The 20,227-nt window shown below is 44.6% G+C and overlaps 2 protein-coding genes across 2 annotated transcripts in view; both read left to right on the top strand.

Moving 5' to 3' along the window:
- Positions 1-797: 797 nt before the first annotated feature.
- Positions 798-18,903, top strand: T265_04189 (hypothetical protein; the record flags this gene model as incomplete). Its single annotated transcript, XM_009168871.1, has 12 exons — positions 798-940; positions 3,313-3,779; positions 3,881-4,047; positions 4,098-4,221; positions 5,744-6,047; positions 8,665-8,710; positions 12,647-12,813; positions 14,479-14,669; positions 15,346-15,522; positions 15,729-15,888; positions 16,783-17,049; positions 18,421-18,903. The coding sequence occupies 12 exons, from the start codon at positions 875-877 to the stop codon at positions 18,721-18,723; spliced, it is 2,439 nt and encodes an 812-aa protein (XP_009167135.1).
- A 1,256-nt stretch (positions 18,904-20,159) lies between these two features.
- T265_04190 (hypothetical protein) overlaps positions 20,160-20,227 on the top strand; it is a gene marked incomplete at both ends in the record, with an annotated part of 43,746 nt that continues 43,678 nt past the window's right edge. Inside the window, one exon of the mRNA XM_009168872.1 lies at positions 20,160-20,180. Within this exon, the coding sequence (XP_009167136.1) occupies positions 20,160-20,180 (21 nt within the window). The remainder of the gene's footprint in view (positions 20,181-20,227) is intronic.

Below are 20,227 nucleotides of genomic sequence, written 5' to 3' on the forward strand. Positions count from 1 at the left end.
AATCAACGTTCCGGCAACGCTCAGTCATGCGCCCCGAATGTCAAAAAGCTATCTTCCTTGAAGGACCCTTTCCGTTCAACTATCTGGCGAGTGAAAACGAGGTGATTAAGTAACGACCCTATCAGCGGGGCATTTCAGCGACAAGCAGTAAACCTGATCGGATTGGGAGCTATCTTTCTAAGCAGGGACCATGTCTGTGTACTCAACGGGTAAGCTGCCCTGAAACTACCGTTCAATTCGAGGTTGATTTTCTCGTATTTTTCGGGTTTAGCCCATCTGACGGGACGAAACCGCTAGCAGACTGTCTTCAGATTTTGGGCGTCTTAGCGATCGGGTATCGTATCACCTATTCACTGCACATTATGCACAAAGTGTTCAAGTAGCACTGGATCACTAGAGTCTCCACTCTGATGTTTTCAACCATAATAGTTAAGGCGATGCCGAGCATGATGGTGCCGCTACTGCGTGTTTCAAATGTGAGTGCCCCCGCTGACTCGTCGTTTCTCCTCATCCTGCAGCACACCTTTGGTGTTCGACTGTTTTCAAAGATGCTTGGTCTCTTGAGCTGTCAACTGTTTTGTCATAGGCACCAGTGCCAACTTCTGCCGTTACAGTTAGTAGCCGTAAACAGTACTGCCACCACAGCTTTTAGATTTATTTTATGTTTGATGCCCAATTCCCTTTTATGGCACTGTTTGATGTCGGATACCCCGCGGGCATTTGTTTACCGTCCCGTCTTTTGATTTCATGTACATTGTGGCCTTCTCGTAGTATCACTTTACCTTCGACTTTTCAGAACGTTTACCATTTGCTGGTCCTCTCCCTAAATGTTTCGCCGCTTTGGTGATGTAAACTACGGAAGTTCGTCCCAACCATGGCTGAAAGTAGTGAAGCTCTCTTCGCCATTCTGCAGCAACGCTGCAGTCTGCTAGATAGCAAAGTAAGCATTGTCGTTTTTGTTGTGGTTCTACGCATAATCTTTTCCAGCTTGTGGGGTTTCAATATCGTGGGTGAGGATTACATTGAGTTAACCGTTATTTGTTACTGCATTCACCTTCGTGCGGGGTATTACGCTCAAAAAGCCCTGCTGGGCACAGGAAAAAATTTTGTAAGGGTCGTTGGCGCAATTGATATATTTTCTGCTGCACCACTACTTGCACGCTGCTGTTCTAGTTATCCTTCCTGTCCACCCATCAGTATGGGTAAAGCTTCGAGTAATAGCTGGTTTGCATCCGACTTCAGGCTTACTTTTTAGTTCGTTCTGACGCTTAAGGATTGACTGCGTTGCTTCCTTTGATGTGAATACAAGATCTTATAGCATTACATCGATTACCGGATCTGATAGCACCAATTCATAGACGTTTCTAGACCAATTAACGAAATGCGCTCATTTGCAAGTCGCTTTGTTGTTAACGACTCCACTGAACCTTTATTTTGTGGTATTTTCCAACTGAATGTACTGCCCGAAAGCCGTTTCACTTAAGTTGGTATGGTGTTCAGTATATCGCAGTATGCTTTTCTAACTTAACACACCACCCCTGAGGTTACTTAAAGTTCTTCAACAGTCCCCTCCCGGTTTCGCCCCTCTTGGGGCTCCTCAGATAGACGTATTCCCTGGGTTTCCATTTGCCTTATTTTCTACTCTAGCGCAAGTTTGTGCGCAGTAACATTAGCGTAGTGATTTGAAAATTGCATTTGTATTAGGGATAGTTTCCCGTAGCCTAATGAGTCACGTGAAGAGGAGTTTTGAGGTCGTTCTGATGCTTTCGGTTAATAGCGTCGAAAAGTACAGTTGCACTACTTATGGGACCTAGTTGACTTACACAAAGTGGAAAGTGCAAAATCTGACACTGGTGTCATATATCAAATGTACATTTTGTGATGGTGGTGTCATCGGGGTTACAGCATGCCACAAATTCGAGAGGGGCATTTACCACGGTGGAAAACGAAAGATGGCTGGGTGGATCGCGAATGGGAGTTGTTTGGTATTGAAGATGAGTCTTGGCTTATCCGAACGAAGTTACTGTTCACGGTGTTAAAATGACCTCGGAATGATAAGTGGTTTAGGTGCTTACTTACTGACTGGAAGGTTCCTGGTTCGAACCCAACCCTGGCATCTCGATTGCTTCTGTCTAGGCTTCGGCAACCTAGCAGTATCCCAGCCCTCATGCTTCCTCCTGGCGGCGTGGCAGCTATGCAATGAAAGGGTGTTACAGATAAAAAATAAAATAATAAATGTTGAGCTTAATTGATAGTATACCAAAACTGACAAATGCTCCTTTGGAGTTACATTTTATCGGCACGTTTTCCCTGTTATGGCAGCTCATATGAAATACTTTCCTAGACATATGAGCCAAGGCCCCAATCGTGCCAACATTGATTGGTGGGTTTGGATCTGTGCCGGTTGAAGTGAAGTTCCACGATGAGTCGAACCAAATTATATGCATGCCGTATTTTTTAGTTACAATGCTACTGTGCACGGCTGTCATGCAGTCCGAAGGGAGCATGAATCTAAGATACTAACAAGTTACCCAAACTTAGATAGGTGCGTCACAATCATCTACAGGAATGCGCCGGCATTAAATACTGGTGCATACCTATTGTGATTTTTCAAAAAGACAACTTACAGATCCAAAATTCCCTTCTTACTGCAGTGTTTGTATGTGAGGTGAAGTACAGCTTTACGCGGGTTTCGTAGTATAATGTTCTCTGATGATCCTTGTTTTATGCTTTTTCTTCAGATTCTTGCATCTGCCGCCTACCGCCCATAAAATGTAGCATCTCCCTTTCGAACAGCATATGAATGAATCACGTTGGTTGATACTGGATTGGCTAGAATGTAAAAAGTTGTCCATAGTTGAGCCTGTGTTGGCCCTGGGTCTTTACTAGGTGAATGAGCAATTAACTAACACGTGAAGCAGCAGCGAACTCTATGCCAGTCTTTTAGTATTAAGTAGCTGATACACTTAAGTTTTTGATGGTTCGTTCTTGGTGCAGAAACTGGTTTTCGGATTAGTTAGCGGTGTGCTTGCCCCGGGAGATAGATGTCGAAAGTACTCCGACGCTTAGTATGTGTTTTAGGACAAGATTGCTTCTAGGTGTTTTCCTCCCGATCTCAATAGAAATCGGGAGTGGAGAAGCTAGCCGCACCCGCGAAATAGTTACGTTTGCTTTTGGGGGGCAGTTGTTGTCCAAACTTAGCCATTTACTACAACTTAGAAGAGCGTCCGCTTCACTTCTGACCTTTCACACTTTTTCGCGGCAAAAAAACGCGTGATCCCCTCCTCAACCCACAGTGGAATTTATTTTCAGATTAAAGGCTTCAACCTCGTCAACAAGGCCTTGCAAATGAAAACCTGTCAGCTAGTTGATTTCATCAACAGGCAAGAGGACTGTTTCGGCTTGATTACCAAAGAATATGATGAGCTTTCCAACGACATCAACAGTATCCAGGCTGTCATTGAAAAATATTCTTGGGAGTTAGAGGAACTCAAGTCCAGAATTGACCAGTACCTTTCAACCGGAAGTTCAAAGTCCAATCAGCCTTTGGGTACAAACGCACCGAACATTCCACAGGTCATTCTGCCACCAGTTACTTCGAACTATCCTCCCCACGGACAGCAGACGAACAAACTACGGCTTCGAGCTCATCTACCCAACAATCAGTTCACCTTAGTCGAAGTAAAACCTGGACAGCAAATTCAACACGCTTTGGGAAAAAAACTCTCCCACAGAGGGCTGCAACTTCAGCAACTGGTAGTCAATCGACTTCGTTCAGGGTACGTTCTGCACTGTACATTGATTATTCTCTATATTTATTTATTTATTTATTTATTTATTTATTTATTTATTTATTTAATTTGTTTATTTTCCGCCCTAGTTTACCTGTATCCTGGGAGGATGACGCCGTCCAGATCGCACTTGCCGGAGAGGATTTAATTGTGGATTTTGCCAGAGGCAGTGTAAAGCGCTCGGAACATCAATTTCAGCGGAAAACCTTTTTTGACAAGGCACACTGCAATCTCTGCCACAAGTTCATACTTCACGGTAAGGTTCCTCTCGTTTTGGACCAGGCTCATTCACGTACCATATTCTAGGTATTATTTGCAAAGGTTGTGGTGCGGTGTATCATCAGCGCTGCCTTCCTCGAGCTGATATGACTTGCCTCGCCGTGTTGGAAGACGAAGTTTTCTACAGTAGTGATCTACCTGGTGCGCGACAGTGAGTTTGACGTTTTCCCGGAAAACATTTACATTCTCTCAGGCAAGATAGCATGATTGCACGGTTGCATTTCAGTGAGTCGTTTCATTTATCTAGGTCACTGAATCTTTTAATTTTCTTTTTTACTGCCCAAGGGCCTCTCACCTCGGTGAACTAGCTGGACGGTGGCTTTTTGGTTGATAAATCCCCCAGAATCGCTCGCAATTTTTCAACGTGGTGTCTATAGCTTGTGTTGGCGGGACTTGACGTGGTAGTGTTAGCCATGGAAACCTCATGAAGTCACTGACTATCCATCTATTCCATGCACTCTGGATGATGGCGGGACGCTCCTCACTCGTTCCGTCTACTAATTCCCCAATAAACTGCCAGCTCTCAAATCAGTTTCTGTAGTTATACCATCTTCACTGATCACACTGGAAACGTCACGCCTGCGTAGTTTGGATTCTTTCAGCCAACTTTTCAGACAGGCTACTGCTTGCCTGATCACCCAACCGAAGCGCTTCATTTTAGTTAAAGTAACTCCGCCAGAGGTAATGCAGGTAGCAGATCCTTAGGGCGAGTTCTTAGAACAACGGGGGATGATTCAATCAAACGGATATCCCAAAACAACCACTGCGGACCATATTAAGGCCTCCGGTTACGATTTTCATGTCGTTCTTGACTTGAAACATTAGTGTTTGATCTCTATCCTACCAATTGGCGTTTTCTGATCAGGTCATTCATAATACGTTTGGATAAGGAATATGCCTCGAGCAATCGAATTCTTCCGGGACTTGGTCCCTCACAAAATGTTCCTCCGCAATTTGTTCCGACTCGGGAATGACGATCCCGTCTTGTTGTCGTGTGTTTGAGGTGAGATCGTGCTCTAAATGGATGTAAATGAGAGCATGGTTAATTTTGAGATTTCTTTCCACGAAGATTAGTTGATTTGTGCCGATAAACAGGGTAATACTGCGAGGATGTTCTTTTCTTGCTGAGAAATAATACTCACGGTTTCCCTCTCTGGACAGCATACACAACTCAGGCGACGGACGCGCAGCTTAGTTTCTCGCGATGCCATGCGCTTATGAATTCCAGCGTGATTTTAGGGGAAATCCTGTACTACCTGATGGTATCCGGTTCAGTACTTTCGTTTAAAAACCCTCAGTCCACTACAAGGGCTGTTTTCTCTCATAGCATTTTTTTCGCTTGCCGGTCATGTATGATAAGTAGAGTCTAACGGAGTGTATTGGGATAGTGGAAGCACCATCTAACTGTGGTCTGCACCTCCTCTGGTACACAGCGTCTATCGTTAGATTCTAGGTATCATTGCCCTGACAGCATATAATTTTTGTTTTCTCGAGACTTTACAATTCATACGTGTTCGGAAAACCCCACAGTAATCACCTGAGGACGCCGTTGGTTTTGGGTACGATTGATAGCATAAATTCATCCTTTGGGGTTGATTTGTGCCCATCATACCCTCGTCTTTTTCCGGTTACCTGATATTTCATGGTCGATCAAACTTTGCCTACTACGTTAGTTTGCCGACCACTTCGTCCGGTTCTGTTGGATCCAACTGGCTAACCCCCAAAACCCTCGCGACCCTACCTCATGGTGCCTACAAGCGATATCGAAACACTCCGGGCGACGCCACGGTGCGTCTGCCAGGAGGCAGTATGGCGGACGCCTATCTGCATGCCGGCTTCGTCACACCTCACGAGCACCAGTCTCGCCAGTATCTAACCCCAACCAGCAGGGAACGGTCTTCCTCTACTCCAAACGTCTCGAACAATGTGGTTCCTCCTCCAGCAGGGTCTCCTTACGCCATTAACTCTTTTGGCAAGGTATTTGCCGTTTTAGTCATTTGTAGCCAGTAGTTTTTTGTCAGTGTTTATTGTGCACCGTTATCTGTTTATCTTAACGAAATTCATCTCCTTTCTCCCTTTTCGCTACCCCTTTTTTGTTTTTTGTTGGTTTCCGGGTAGATGTGCACCAAAATTTCTCTCACTTGTTGATTTGAACTTGATGCAGTCTGTTAGCTGTCGTTCACCAAATCACGGTAGAACCCTGGATATTACACATTTTTCGGAGCGGCATCTGCGTGCGTTTGCTTACCAGTCCACTTTTAATCGTGGGTTGCCACGTACTTCTGGTCGTCTGCGTTTATGTGTGCGTACTAAGAAATTCCGTCCCAGTTCTAACTCTCGTGGTGCCGACGAACAGAATCACCGAAAACACATCCCGAGGTGTCGCCCCAAGTTATTTTCGACACTTTTCTCCAACTGTTTCCCTGACTTGCACAAGTCGCAGCCTGCTTTATCTCACTTGAACCAAACCTTAGGCGCTAGAAAGAACAGCTACGAGCGGTTGACATCACACTGGATTCGGAAGAGTAATTCCTGTGGCTTTCGCATATCACACCTCTCGTTTCCCAAGCTGGACCGCTTAGTTGGTGGTCCTCTGGATTTCGCAACTGGCACTGATCCACTAAACTTCTGCAGCGTGTATTGGAGTATGCCTGAGCTAACACCTTGGACCTGTCCATCAACTAATAGTAATCAGTCACATGTCCATCCGTTAACTCCTGATCGTCGTACAACGTGTTATAATGCTGGATCCGAAAATTTGACCTGGTACACTCAAAAGAAGTTTTCCAAACCTATTGGGAAGTGTACGGGGAGCGTGACCATGCATCTGTTTATGACGCATCAACATCGAAAAACTGACACGACTCCAGATGACCTTGCTGTTGGATCCCCAGTTCACCGTAGCTCTTCAGCTTCCGGCTCTTCTGACCCAACACAACGTTTGTTGCCACCATCAACGGAACATCACGTACCGCTGTGTTGCCGGCGTTGTCAGAGTGCTAAAGAAATCCCCATGGATTCGGAATTGTTCACTCAGCTATGTTTGCCGGCAAAACCCACAACAAGCATGGCTGAAAATTACGGTCCTCATACGTTAACAGTACCAAGCAGGGAGTTTGTGCCCCATACACGCGAGTTGTTTTCAAAAACCTCTTCAAGAAATCCCAAAACTGTCAGAAGACCCTTAAAACTTATTCTCCACGAGCCAAAGGAATCCATAAACTGGTCAACCGTACCATCGCCATCTTACTTCCGTACGATGGCTAGTACGCACCCAGTGACAGGTTGTTGGTCACAATCGACGTGTACTGAGCGACCTCACTTCTGTCTGTCGTCTAATACCACCAGTCCTAAACGACGTATTTCAAGCACCTCCACAGACTCGTGTTCTTTGCACGTGCCGACCACGATGATCAAACCCACATTTCCTCAGCTACCGCCTCTTTTAACAACAGTGGTAACTTGTTGCACCTCCCTTACTGCACCAGTCGTGCGCCGAGTTCATTCTTGCTGTTTTCCGGTGAGCTGTTGGGTGTTGGGAATGGACCATTCGAAGGCACCAGACTGTGTTCCTATGGTGGTGGGCTGGTGGCAGGGTGATGCTTTTGGATTCATTCTATGCACTGTAGTTGGCTCATCCACTCTGATCTTAATCAGTCAGTATGAAGTAACAATATGGCGCATTCTCGCCGACACGATTGGCCGTAAATGAGCTAATTTTTTACACCTAACTAACTGGAACTAGTCTTCAGCCCCACGGATGACATGCGGATATCCTTACTGGTCGAATTCACTGAGGTAAAGTCGTAACTATAAATAACTTGGATTTGTGACGTAGTGAGTCTTCTTGATTCTACTGAACAGCCGGATACCTAAATAGTATCACATTTAAGCCGAATGTGAGAACAGTAAAATGCACCCCGCAAATGACCAACATTTATTGATGAAAGTGGAAATGCCATCTTCTCCCGAAGAAGAAAGACGGGTTGGGAGATAAATCACACACTCAACGTTTGGGCCTGGCCGCCATTAATAATAATATACAATTATTGTTATTGTTACTCAAAATAATAGCTCAGTAATAGGAAGCCTGTCCGCGTTTGACATAATCGGGCCTCCAAATCGAGTTTTGAGCACTCGGTGACTGACCATTATCATATTCGCTCCGCCTGCATTCCGTTCAGAACTTACTGCATCTCAACCCAATTCCATAAAGTCGTTTCATCTCTTCAGTCATTGTTTGCTGTATGACTGGGTCGGCCGACACTGCCAAACCAAGAAGGGCCGGCAAACTGTTCTGTTCTTGTTGGTAACAGTAAACCCGTCTTGCATTGGATTTCCAACGTCTGAGTTGAGGGTAGCTAAGCATTAGTATGGTGCATGTAAATGCACACATAATGAGCTACTAATAGCTTTCAACAACTAACGCGGTGGGCGTGTATGCGAAGCGGTATCCCCGCTACAGTTTCAGTTCATTTTCATCGTGTGCTTTCCGTTTCACTCACTTTTTGGTGAAGGGAAGTTGCATGTCGGTTCTGGATCATGATTCGCCGTTTCATTTACTCACTATCTCCCATTTTGTTCATATTTTCAGCGTGACGCACAACGATCGCAGCAACAGATTGAATGCAGTGCAATAGGTAAGTTACGTCTGCATCCATCTCTGGCTCACTTCCGGGCCATTAGGTTCTCATCTAACTATGGATCTCATGTGAGCAATAAAAAGGAGCTAACATATAACCCGTAGGATTGACGTGAGTTGAGGTACTGCCATCTTGTAGACCCGGTAATGTGAGAACAATCAGTGGATTCTAGTCAGGAACGTTTGGGTTCCAAGCTCGCGACTCACTCTGGGCACTATTTTAAGCTCCATCATTGGCTTTATTAACCGCTGCGGCCGCGGTTCGAAAGTTGACTACGAGTATTACGTCAGTCGTATTTTTACTTTATTGCTCTCGTACCCCCTTCTCTATCCAAAAAAGTATACTTCCTATTAAAGACCACGAAAGCTTTATCTTCTCGGTTTCCGTTGGTGGCACGAAACTCTTTGAACGATATCTGATCTTGACGTAGATTTCTCAGAGTTGAATAACAAATCAAAACAATGCTCAAGCCACCGATTTGTGTTACGAAGACAACAAAGTAGGGAGTGCGTTTGTCTTTCTTCATCCATCTCATCGGCAATAAGGTTATCTACATCGTTTGAACTGAACAACCGTGTGTCTAGTATGCACCTCCTGTGGAGCTATTTGAGCTTCTGGGGATTTCGGTTGGTTTTATTTTCCCATACGTCCTTTCGGCTACTTTTATCTGTTTGCGGTACTGATGGCGGCAACCCTACTCCTTGGTCATGATCCATCGGGCATAAATTTTCTCGGTAAACTTTCCAGGTTTTTTTCCCAGCCCGATGAGTGAAGAATATTTTTTACTAACGTTCTAAAAAGGGCTTTAGGAAGCACTGCCTGAAGTTGTTTATGTCATAAGCTTCCGATATGGTCTCCTCATGCTTAAAAATGGTCCACTTTCCAATAATCCAGTCCGGTACGCGCCTCAGCGACGTCGTTTACAAACGTATGGTCACTTTTCCTAGCAAACACAATCGTCTCCCCCTTAAGGCAGCTGTCGCGCCGTCCATGTCTATACTGCGGAGTTTCTGTTATGTGCGGAAGCAGAATTTTAGGGTTATGACTAGCATACTTGTCCCTTTTTCGAATACCATTTCCCTATTTCCCAAATGCCATTTCCCTATCCCCTCCCCTATGAAAAACGAGCTTACCCGGGTGTATACATACGGGCTGATGCCAGTCTGAGACAAAGCCAAGTTATCCCCTTTTTATAAGCTTACGGTTATTTTTATGACCGACCCGTAGAATTCACTTGGTGGATGACTCCAGAGAGGAACTACACCGAGTACCTACACTGTGCTCGTACTTTTATGACTAATGTCACCTGTAGCTCGATGTAAATGAAATTTCTTTTGGGCCCGATAACTCGTGAAAGTTCTTTGAAAATAGAACTATCCTACCAGCAACTTGTGACGGTTCACACGCCTAGCGACTTTTATTGTTACCGTTCGCGGTTTTACAACTTCCAACCGCTTTCCAACTTCATCAGATTTCTGAGGTTAATACTTCATCAGTTAATCTACACCATTTTAGAACTTCATTGTGTCGTTTTGCGGGATCTTGAGAAGATTCATAGATGTGGCATTCGACCCGCGACTCTCATCCGAATAATTATTTTCAAGTATTTCACTTGCGGAGCCTTTGCTTATTCCCAAAGATGTCTCTCATCCTCACAATATCACTGTTTTGAGCTACCTACCTATCAGGTCGACGAATGACCTTATTTCTTATAACAGTGACGTCCACTTTCTAACCCGTTGGCTGCTACGAGCTGGGAACAGTTAGCCCACACGAATTCAGTGGGCTTGCCAGCGGTACGCGTTGTCTGGTCCACACTAATAGTGACCTAACACATCCTACTGGGTGTACTCTCCATGGATAAGCGCCTCAGCGCTTGAAGATTGTGAAAGATGTGATATGACCTAAATTCTCTCAAACGCCCGACTCTACACGAGTAAATCCATGGCACTACAGTTAACTGATGCCTTCTTATCTGAGAGTAAAAGTTTCGTCTATGGTGTGCATTGCCTAGGTTGAACTTTGTGACGTCGAAGGTTACTTATTTGGCTGGTTTGACTAACCTCTCACTCTCAAACACGTCTTAACAGATGTCATGATTTTTTCATAAATTGCTTAATTTGGCTGGTGTGCCACATCGCTTTCTAGGCGTGGACGTGCCCGAACTGCTCGACCGATTCGAAACTAATCTGATTTTAACACATTGGTCACTTTTGGTGGTGATTCTGTCGCCTGTGTTCAGGATGCAAAACCATATACCCTGATATTCCTGAAGCTATTCTCTTCTCATCCACGAGATACAGTCCACTAGACCGTGAAACATCTCATCGGAATCGATCCAGGTTGCTGCTGTACCGTCCCGCAACATCGACGGGTATATGTTAGTTTGCTTTGAATTAGATACACTGTTAAGTAAACCGTTCATCTTTGGTGTACGTACGAAAATGAGTTGCACGTTCCCACTTGGAGTTGAATGTATAGATAATCGCTCGCGTACTTTCTTACCAGCTCATTTTAGACATGCAGCTTTCTTGTCACGCTAGATAACCTCTCCCTCCGAATTACGAGTCTTAAAACACGTCCGTCGTACATTTCAGTTTCATTCTACCGAACTGAAACCTTCCATATGGCAAGTCAACAAGAGACACTTTAAAACAACTGTGTCGGTTCACTTCGCCGAGCATGGACCCTATGATGAATACTGTGTTGTAAACTTAAGTGGTTAAATGGATAAGTTAGTAAATGACCGAGTAAATGTGTAGCATCTCGAAAGTTGGTTTTCAAAGACTAGAGTTCCCACCCTCGTTCGTCGAAATTTGCCTAGCCATCGAGTTATCTTGTGTGACGAATATGGAATTAGTGCACTCAGTCATTTCATCTCAACGCTACTTGCAACGGGCCTGAAGGATCTGGTAATCAGGCTTTCGCGCTGATTCAATTTGACGGATAAGCTCTGATTCATACCCTATCTGGTTGGTGTCTAGCTTTGATATGACCCAGAAAGGCAGACGGCAACCAAGCGGAATGATGACATAAACAACCCAGATTGAGACAATTGACTGGAGCATGTGGTGGACATGCTTTAGTATGCTTTCATTTCCAGTACAGATTTCCCGGCTTGACTAAGTCAGTGATGGTCCCCAATTTAATTGTCAAATGAGGTAAGCGACGTAGAAATTTGCGCCTACCGATGATAAATACTCTGCATGCGTTTTTTCTGCGCATAATGTAGGTCGTTCGGCTTTGGCACCTTTTCGGTGCCTAACTACCATGCCACCCGAAGGTTGCACGAGGGCTGGGATACTGCCAGGTTGCCCAAGCCTAGACAGGGGAAGTCGAGAGGTCGGTCTCGAACCAAGAACCTTCTGGTCAGTAAATTCGCGCTGTAACCACTTGGGTCATCTCGCATAATGTGGGTATGGTAGAGAGTTTCTTACATGATCCTTTGTGACCTAGATGGCATGAGCTGACCAGCACTGTGAACGTTCACCCTGTGGACGCACTAGAGTGTCACAGCTTCAAGTATGCAAGGTTTTGCGACACCTAGTTCGTTGGTGGTACATCTGCAGGTCACTTAATTTGTCTTAACCAGGTACAGGACTCATGAGACACGACTCCCCTTAATCATCTTTACCCTCAAGATTTTCATCGAGGGGATGTTTCGGTATCTGTAAGGTCTTTTTCGTAGAGGAATAAATTGTGCTTTTAAAATTCTAAAGGGTGTGAGACTTGAGATATTTTGGGGCATTGTGGTTAATTCTTGTGTCCGTCTGCTGTTCACAAATTATGAAGCGAGTCCACATAATGCAGCTGGATTGCGTCCACTTTTCTGCTTTTCTAGCGGTCTTTTAGAGTGGGCCTAATGCGTCTAATGTTATCTATCCGGTTTCCGGATTATTACTTGTTTAACTCCTTTTCACCCGCGTTTTCTAGGACACCCATACATGGCCTCTGGCGATGCCTCATCCGCTTGTGCAGTAGTGACCAACGGAGGAGTGTGTCAGTCCTGTGGTCATGTTCACGTTGGCGGCAACGAGGCAGGAACCGCGTTTGACGGAAGCGTATCTGACGTTAAACAGCAATCCTCGAAATCTCGGGCCGTAAGTAAAAAAATGTCTCAAGATTTGTGTTAGGTTTGTGTTCCTTTATATGGAAATACGCGGGAACTCGAATTATTGTGGGAAGACTTAGCAGCACACAGATGACTCGCGATTTATTAACTACCTGTGCACTACTGTACGTACTACTGATGAGGCAATCGAGTAGTCTTTGGTCGTGTCGAAGGAAGGTGAATGGAAGGTGAAGTTTATTATGAAACTTGTGGAACTGCTTTGCAGTGTTCGTTTACGACTGTGTACTAGTCAGTGAATATCAATGAGAGTTCAAGAAAATGCGTGAGAATGTTCAGTTTTTTTTAATATGAGAGACGTTCACGCACAACCACTAACCCACCGCTATGCACAACTACGCACTGATGATATCACCTCGATTGGTGATGAAACGTTTGCAACCAAATTGCCCAGCTCAGCGAACAAGCCAGCGACCATCTACGCTACCTGAGCTACCGACATTCTCCTCTATAGGAGACGTTCACTTTCCTGTCCAATTACTTGTAGCTGCTTAGTTGCTGTTTGCTAATAAACGACTTCGCAGGGAAGCGTATTCCTCTTTTTACACCCTTTCGACTATCTTATATGACCACACTATTAGTCGAATAAGGCGTGGCTGAGGAGAATGTGAGAAATTGCGACAAATTCGGCTATTTTCGGCGCTGTCGACTGCCCCAGATGATATTCACATGACATTCTCTGTGTTTGGCTAAAGACGCTGCAAGGTATGGTCGCCAACCGGTGTCACGTTAGTGCCGTCAATTCCTTATCTGATCAAGTTGTACATGTAGGCACTTTGGAGTGCTTGTCGCAGGCTAGCACTAGGCTTCTTCCTTTTTTGTTCTCCCGTTCACTATAGAACTTTGTTCAAATAAATTTACATAGCTGTATGGTGGTTGACCATCAGGCTGTCATCAATGATGAGATAAAAGCTAGCTGAACCGTGCACATGGAGTGTTCAACCACTGGCAGGCACGTGAATATGGATCGAGTACTCCAATGAAATTTGATGCCTGCTTCAGCCCTCTCATATCACTCAGCGTGCATCCAAGTGGAGTCCGTTACGTGTTCCAATGGATCACTTCGTTCGGGTTACTGTATACCATTCGCTAAAACTGCAAGTACAATCTGTCGGTGCCGTATCATCGTGTCATCTGGACGTTCATGTGGGGAGATTGGGCTGATAGACCATCTATCAAGTTACGTTTGACCGCATTTCAAGGTCATATGTACCGTGACAGTACTAGGCCATATAAAGTTTTACGTCCCAGGGCCCGTGTGACATGGCACTTTGTTGGCGCGTGTCTGCCAGATCCCGTTATCCTATTCTGTCCTACTGCTTAACCGGTTACAATTACGCGCTGCTAGAAAGTGTAGCTAAGTGGCACGATAAAAAGTAACCCAAATTAACCCAGACAGGATCATTATTTGAATGTATGGCTCTAACTATAGCATCCCTTCATTGAAGCGATCGTTCAAAGTATATGATCAGGTATCATTTCTCGTCACCGTATGAATGTTCCACCGGCTTATATGTGCCTACTAGAGTTAACTATTCTATACGAATTTTTCTGCGAATGCTCTAGTTTTCTCATGGAATCCCTGCTCCAACTAAAGCACTTTTTTCTTTCACTGTCCGGTCTCACCTTCGCTTAGCGCCGCGACTCCAATGAGGAATGGGAAATACCTACAGCAGAAATCACCAAGGGCCCACGCATTGGGTCTGGATCGTTTGGAACGGTGTTCAAGGGCTACTGGCATGGAAATGTGGCAATTAAAGAACTGAATGTCACCAATCCCAACCCACAACAACTGGAGGCGTTTAAAAACGAAGTCAATGTGCTCAGGTCAGTTGCCCTTCCTGCCTTGGGTGGGATCCGAACAATCATTGTTCCGACGGGGATACACTGTGAATTTCCTTCATCTCTCGTTTCGTTTTAAAAAAATCTTGTGTCTGGTTTGTATTGTGCTGTGAGACCGCAAGGCATCACACTCCCAAAGGTAGCCCCACAACTTAGGAACATTCCTAGCATCATCAACTTGCACCGTTAACTGCTCAGGGAATTTCTCGTGGATACATTAATTTGTCCTAAGTCAGCTGATAAAATCTGAGGTTAAATTTGACCACGGCTGTTAGAGTTTATTCTTCCCAACCAATAGCAAGGCAAAACGGGAGCGACTATGCCTATGATATTCCATTGGTGATAGTTTTCATAAAATATCCTGTGGAAGCATGCAACCGTTTTGAAAATTCTTTCCAAAAATCGCGACCAGCGATGACCATATTGTTAAAAATTGCAACAACTCTAATCCCACGGAGCCCAGTTTCACTGTGGAGAGGCTTTTAGAGAAATCTCTCACGCTATTCGGATCCAAATTATGCAATTCGTTACGGCGATTAACTCTTATTCATCTGTTGTGCGATAAACTCTTTCACTGAACCAATTTATCTGGTCAGCATGCTTTGAACGTTCCCAGGCTTTTCATAGTTGTCATTCCTTTATTTACTCGCCTTTCGAACAGAAAAACGCGTCACACGAACATTCTCCTTTTCATGGGTTGTGTCTCCAAGCCCTGCCTTGCAATCGTTACACAGTGGTGTGAGGGTTCCAGTCTTTACAAGCATCTGCACGTGCTCGAAGGTCGCTTTGACATTCCCGAATTGGTTGATATTGCTCGACAAACTTCACAAGGAATGGAGTAAGTCATTCCCGTGTGCTGTCTGCTTTATAACAAGCAACTAGTCACACTCCCTATTCGCATCTTTATTTTATGATTTACTAAAGAGTCTAATGAAACAGCTAACCTTCACCCACAGGCTTCAACTTAATCGCATTCATGTACTCCGAATATTTGTACCGTCATCTCACCCGTTCTTTCATCCTCTTTACCTTCTCGTGAGGTAGTTATTTACATGCGAAACACATCATTCATCGAGACTTAAAGTCGAGCAACATCTTTTTGCATGACCGAACTGTGAAGATTGGGGATTTCGGACTGGCCACTGTTAAAAGCGGCTGGTGGAATAGTGGATTTCAACAACCAACGGGTTCCATATTCTGGATGGTAAGTTGTCGCATCCTGTGACATTTTAATTCCTTGATCACCTTAACCATTACCAACGCCAATCGAGTTTTCGTCCTATAAGTGAAGTCAGTCAACGCCGGAAGGCTGGGAAGCACTGTATAGCTATCTCTTCGTTGTTGAGTATCATCAGCACTCCACATCTCGAATCTCAGGGGCGGTTTAAGCGCACGACCTCCTAGGTAGAATTTCAAAGTTACTACGTTCAGTTGCGAGTGGCTGACCAGCAGTGTGATCAACTCACCCTTGGAGACGGTGTCACTAATACGTTATCTCTCCTGTCCAAGGCCGAGCTGTGAATGTCTCTATCAACCATTCGTGCTCTTCGCAGATAGAATCTCACAAGCAGTCAATTTTAGCTTTTCTGACAGAATTCGTCTTGCCTGTTTATCTCAGTGGGGACCGGTGCCAGCTCTGTTGTCCTTCTTGAGAATGATGTCCCTTTGTCTGTGAACTACTGCAGGACTATGTACGAACTCTTTGTAAATAGCTTTTTCCAATCAATTCTGATTTAGAATTCTGTTGTAGAATAAATTAGTGCAAGTCGCCAGACAGGTCCCGACCCCCTTCTCGTCTGACAGTCCTTATTGATCATTTACAACTTGATATTCGTTGGCTGTGTTTGTTTTCTTATTAATTATACACAGACTTTTTTTAACTGAGTAGTTTAGAAATGATGGATTTGACGCTATCATACATTCGCATTCCAGCTATGGTTGTTTTTTTCATCCTGAAACCCGCTCNCCGCTCTTAGCTGGTTCCTTTAAGTGGCTTTCTTATGAAAAGGATCGTTTTATCAGAAACAGTCTGTGTCATTGTGTTCGCCATTCACGTACGACACTCGTTTTTCGCCTTCCCCCTTACCTTTTCCTACAGGCACCTGAGGTCATTCGAATGCAGGGCGATACACCATACACCAATTTGTCCGATGTTTATGCATTTGGTATCGTCCTGTACGAGCTAATCACCGGCCAGCTACCTTACAGTCGATTCAACAACCGTGACCAGATTTTGTTCCTGGTTGGTCGTGGTCTTCTGAAGCCAGATATGAGCGAGGTGAGGTCGGATATTCCGATCGACCTAACTCAACTAACTGTTGAGTGTTGCAGTTTCGAACGATATGACAGACCTGCATTCTCACAGGTGAGGCATATTTATGTTCGTTTTTATTCCGTGTCATCCTACACATGACCCCATCTTTGCAACTTATTTATTCACCATCTAACTTTGGGGAACTGTGTGTATACTCTGAATGTGTTTTAAGGTAGCTCAGGATCAGCTGCCACCAGTCTGTGGTTCTGCGGTTAAAATGCTCTTTGGCCTTCTATTTCGCAATGAATTGGGGTCCTTCAATTTTAGGGTCCTCTCTTAATGAACAAAAGTGGTTGTTTTGAGCACCAATGATCGATCCAGGTAGCCGAAATGTTTTTTGTTTCAATAACTGTTGCGTTTGCAAATTCCTGTCGATGTTGGTGCTTTAGACTACTGACTAGTTCACATAACTCCGACTAATGCGTATGCGAGTTAACATTTTTAGAGCAGATAAAATGCAATTTGTATTGAGGTTTAAACCCTACCCTCTCTCGGCAAAACATCACCCACAGAAGGGTTTCTCCCGAGTCATTCTTATTTTTCCTCATCCAAAAACAGTAAGTACACTTCGTCGCGAAGTATCATAGTTTCACATCTTCTGAGCGTGGTTCCCCTACACAAGCACTGGAAAATGCCGCTTGCTCGCTACACTCACTGCTACGCGAGCGACAGTGAAGTGGAAAGGAAAGCACCTCTTCCACGTGACTGCCTATAAAATAATCGCTATGTATTTAAGATGCACGACTTCGTTGATTGTTCTGGCAGAATGTATTCCTTCTCTTGGTGGCAACTATTTATCAGTCTGTTATAAAAATACTGTCAGAACTCTATTCCCTCGCCATCCTTTTCAGCGAAAAAGCGATGGTTTTATGGCGCAGACTTGCATGCTTGTATTCAGTGATGGTGTGGTATTTGAGACGTTTCTGTCTTCCTAAATTCGCATTAACCACATGTAATGTGAAGTCGATTTTTCATCCCACACGGAATCGACTACATTTTTGTACAGGTGTAACGCACTACTCATAAGGCTAATGAAAACTCTTCAGTCAAAGTGGACCATCATAAACAAATGATTCAGTTGGATTTAGTTGGGTCTCTTTTCGAAACCAAATTCATGTGAAGATGACAGCATCTGTCGACTACATGTTTATTTTAGTCGCACAGATTTGTTCAGCAAGTACTCGTGAAGTCGCACAATTGGGAAACCGGGGTCGCTATCATTAGTTTTTTGTCTTTTCTGAACAACTTGGACGTTTGAATATTCGCGTTCCCTTCTTAGTATGGCAGTGAAGATCGGTTTTGTCTTTTCTGAACAACTTGGACGTTTGAATATTCGCGTTCCCTTCTTAGTATGGCAGTGAAGCATCGGTTTTGAACGCTGATGTCATGCTGTCGATGATGATGATGATGTTCCCTTCTTAGATCTATCAACGCCTGGACAGCTTATATCGATCCCTACCCAAACTTCAACGTTGCTCCTCAGAGCCTACGTTGAATGCAGCGCGCTTCGAACGGCCCGACACCTGTGAATTGACGGCCTATTTGAACGTGTCCCCAAAAACTCCACTGAATTCCGTCATAACCGACAATGTGTTCTTTTTTTCCGATCGCTCCAAAGAAGTGTCACTTGCGGTTCCTGGATTGACAAAAGACAAACGTCCGATGGAGCAGTTGTTGGAGGAGGATTCCAAAAATCCTCTGGAACCCTCTGAAACGGATTCTTAATCTTATCGTGATTATGTATTGATCATTGGACTTTGTTCTTGTGTCTCTGTACCGTTTTTCAACGTCGCTTGACTTCACTGACTTTCTGACACCGTACCCCTCTTTCCCACTTCCTGATCAGTGACTGTGATTCAAAGCCTTGTCAACCAAGACGTTTTTCTTATTATATTTTCTCAGCAGTTTTCAAATTCAGTTTAATTAAGGTTGCTGGACCAGTCCATCGTTCAGCTGTAGCAACCTTTCGGTGCTTAACTGCCATATCACGAGAAAGAAACAAGCGCATTGGGAAACCGCCAGGTTGCCCAAGCCTAGACAGGGGAAGTCGAGAGACAGAGGTCGGTAAATTCGCGCTCTAACCACTGAACCACCTCAGCCCCTGGATCAATCTAACTAGAGTTGAGATATCCTAACCACCAGCTGACCATATTTGAAACCAGTTCATTTTTCTCTGGCAAACAACTAATTTCGAGGAACCAGCGGTCCTGTGGTTGGCATTGCAGATAAATTATTTCACTGTCATAGAGGTTTGATTCAAGGTTTGTTTGAACTAGTCTGATCAATTAAGTATGATTAAGATGGACAAAACTTTGTTACTAGGTATGATTTAAGTTCCGTTCTTGGGCGGGTGCGATCGTCCTACAAATGTGTTGTAGCTGATCAGAAGCATGGCGAAAGAACCAGTCACTTTGCTTTCATTTTGAACATGCTCGGGAGCTTCTCGTGACGTGAATATCAGAAGTATAGACTGTTTATGCGGCCTCCTCCCGAAACTCCCTAAGCGAGCAATCGTCAGAATGGGTTCTGACGAATGACCTAGATTGAGGCTATTGATGGTGACCTGCTGGTCAGCCCGATTCAATGTGTTCATTATTGAACAGTCCTGCCGCACTTGAGATGCGCCTCAAGCATCAGCACTCATGAGCATGTCACCAAACTCAATTCCTCCAATTTGTTTGTTGAATGTTCTGGTGTAGTCAAGCCTGCCGACCGCACTCCACCAAATGTTTCACCCGGACCGCGGATCATCAGGTGTATGTGACAGAACCGATAGCCCCACCCGTTTACCACGCTTTTGTGCATGGTAATGTGGATTTTAGTCGTTATTCGCTTCAGCTTTTGTCTGTTCAGTAGCATCTCCAAGTTCGGCGGCTATCGGATTTCTTACGGGGGTGATGAACATTTCGGCATGACCACTCAACTGCGCGCCTATTTCCCGTTTGATTCCATGATTAGGTCGCTATGCTGCTTGTCGGCCTTCACAGGTAGCAAATATTTGGGATACTCTTTACCAGGAGAAAAATGCCGTGAGACAGTTGTATTCTTCGGCCAACTAACATGGGTTCAATCGCACAAAATTCGTGCACGAACCTGACCACTTGGGTTAGCCTCGCTTAAGTCGAGGGATACATGTTTGATTGCCTGTTTCCTTTGCGTAGATGTCGTCATACACTGCGCAGGTGAGTAATATGTTACAATGTTTTGCTTGAAAACAAAAGCACAAACT

This window comes from Opisthorchis viverrini (assembly GCF_000715545.1).
Source record: "Opisthorchis viverrini unplaced genomic scaffold opera_v5_66, whole genome shotgun sequence".
In the NCBI taxonomy this organism is placed as follows: domain Eukaryota; kingdom Metazoa; phylum Platyhelminthes; class Trematoda; order Opisthorchiida; family Opisthorchiidae; genus Opisthorchis; species Opisthorchis viverrini.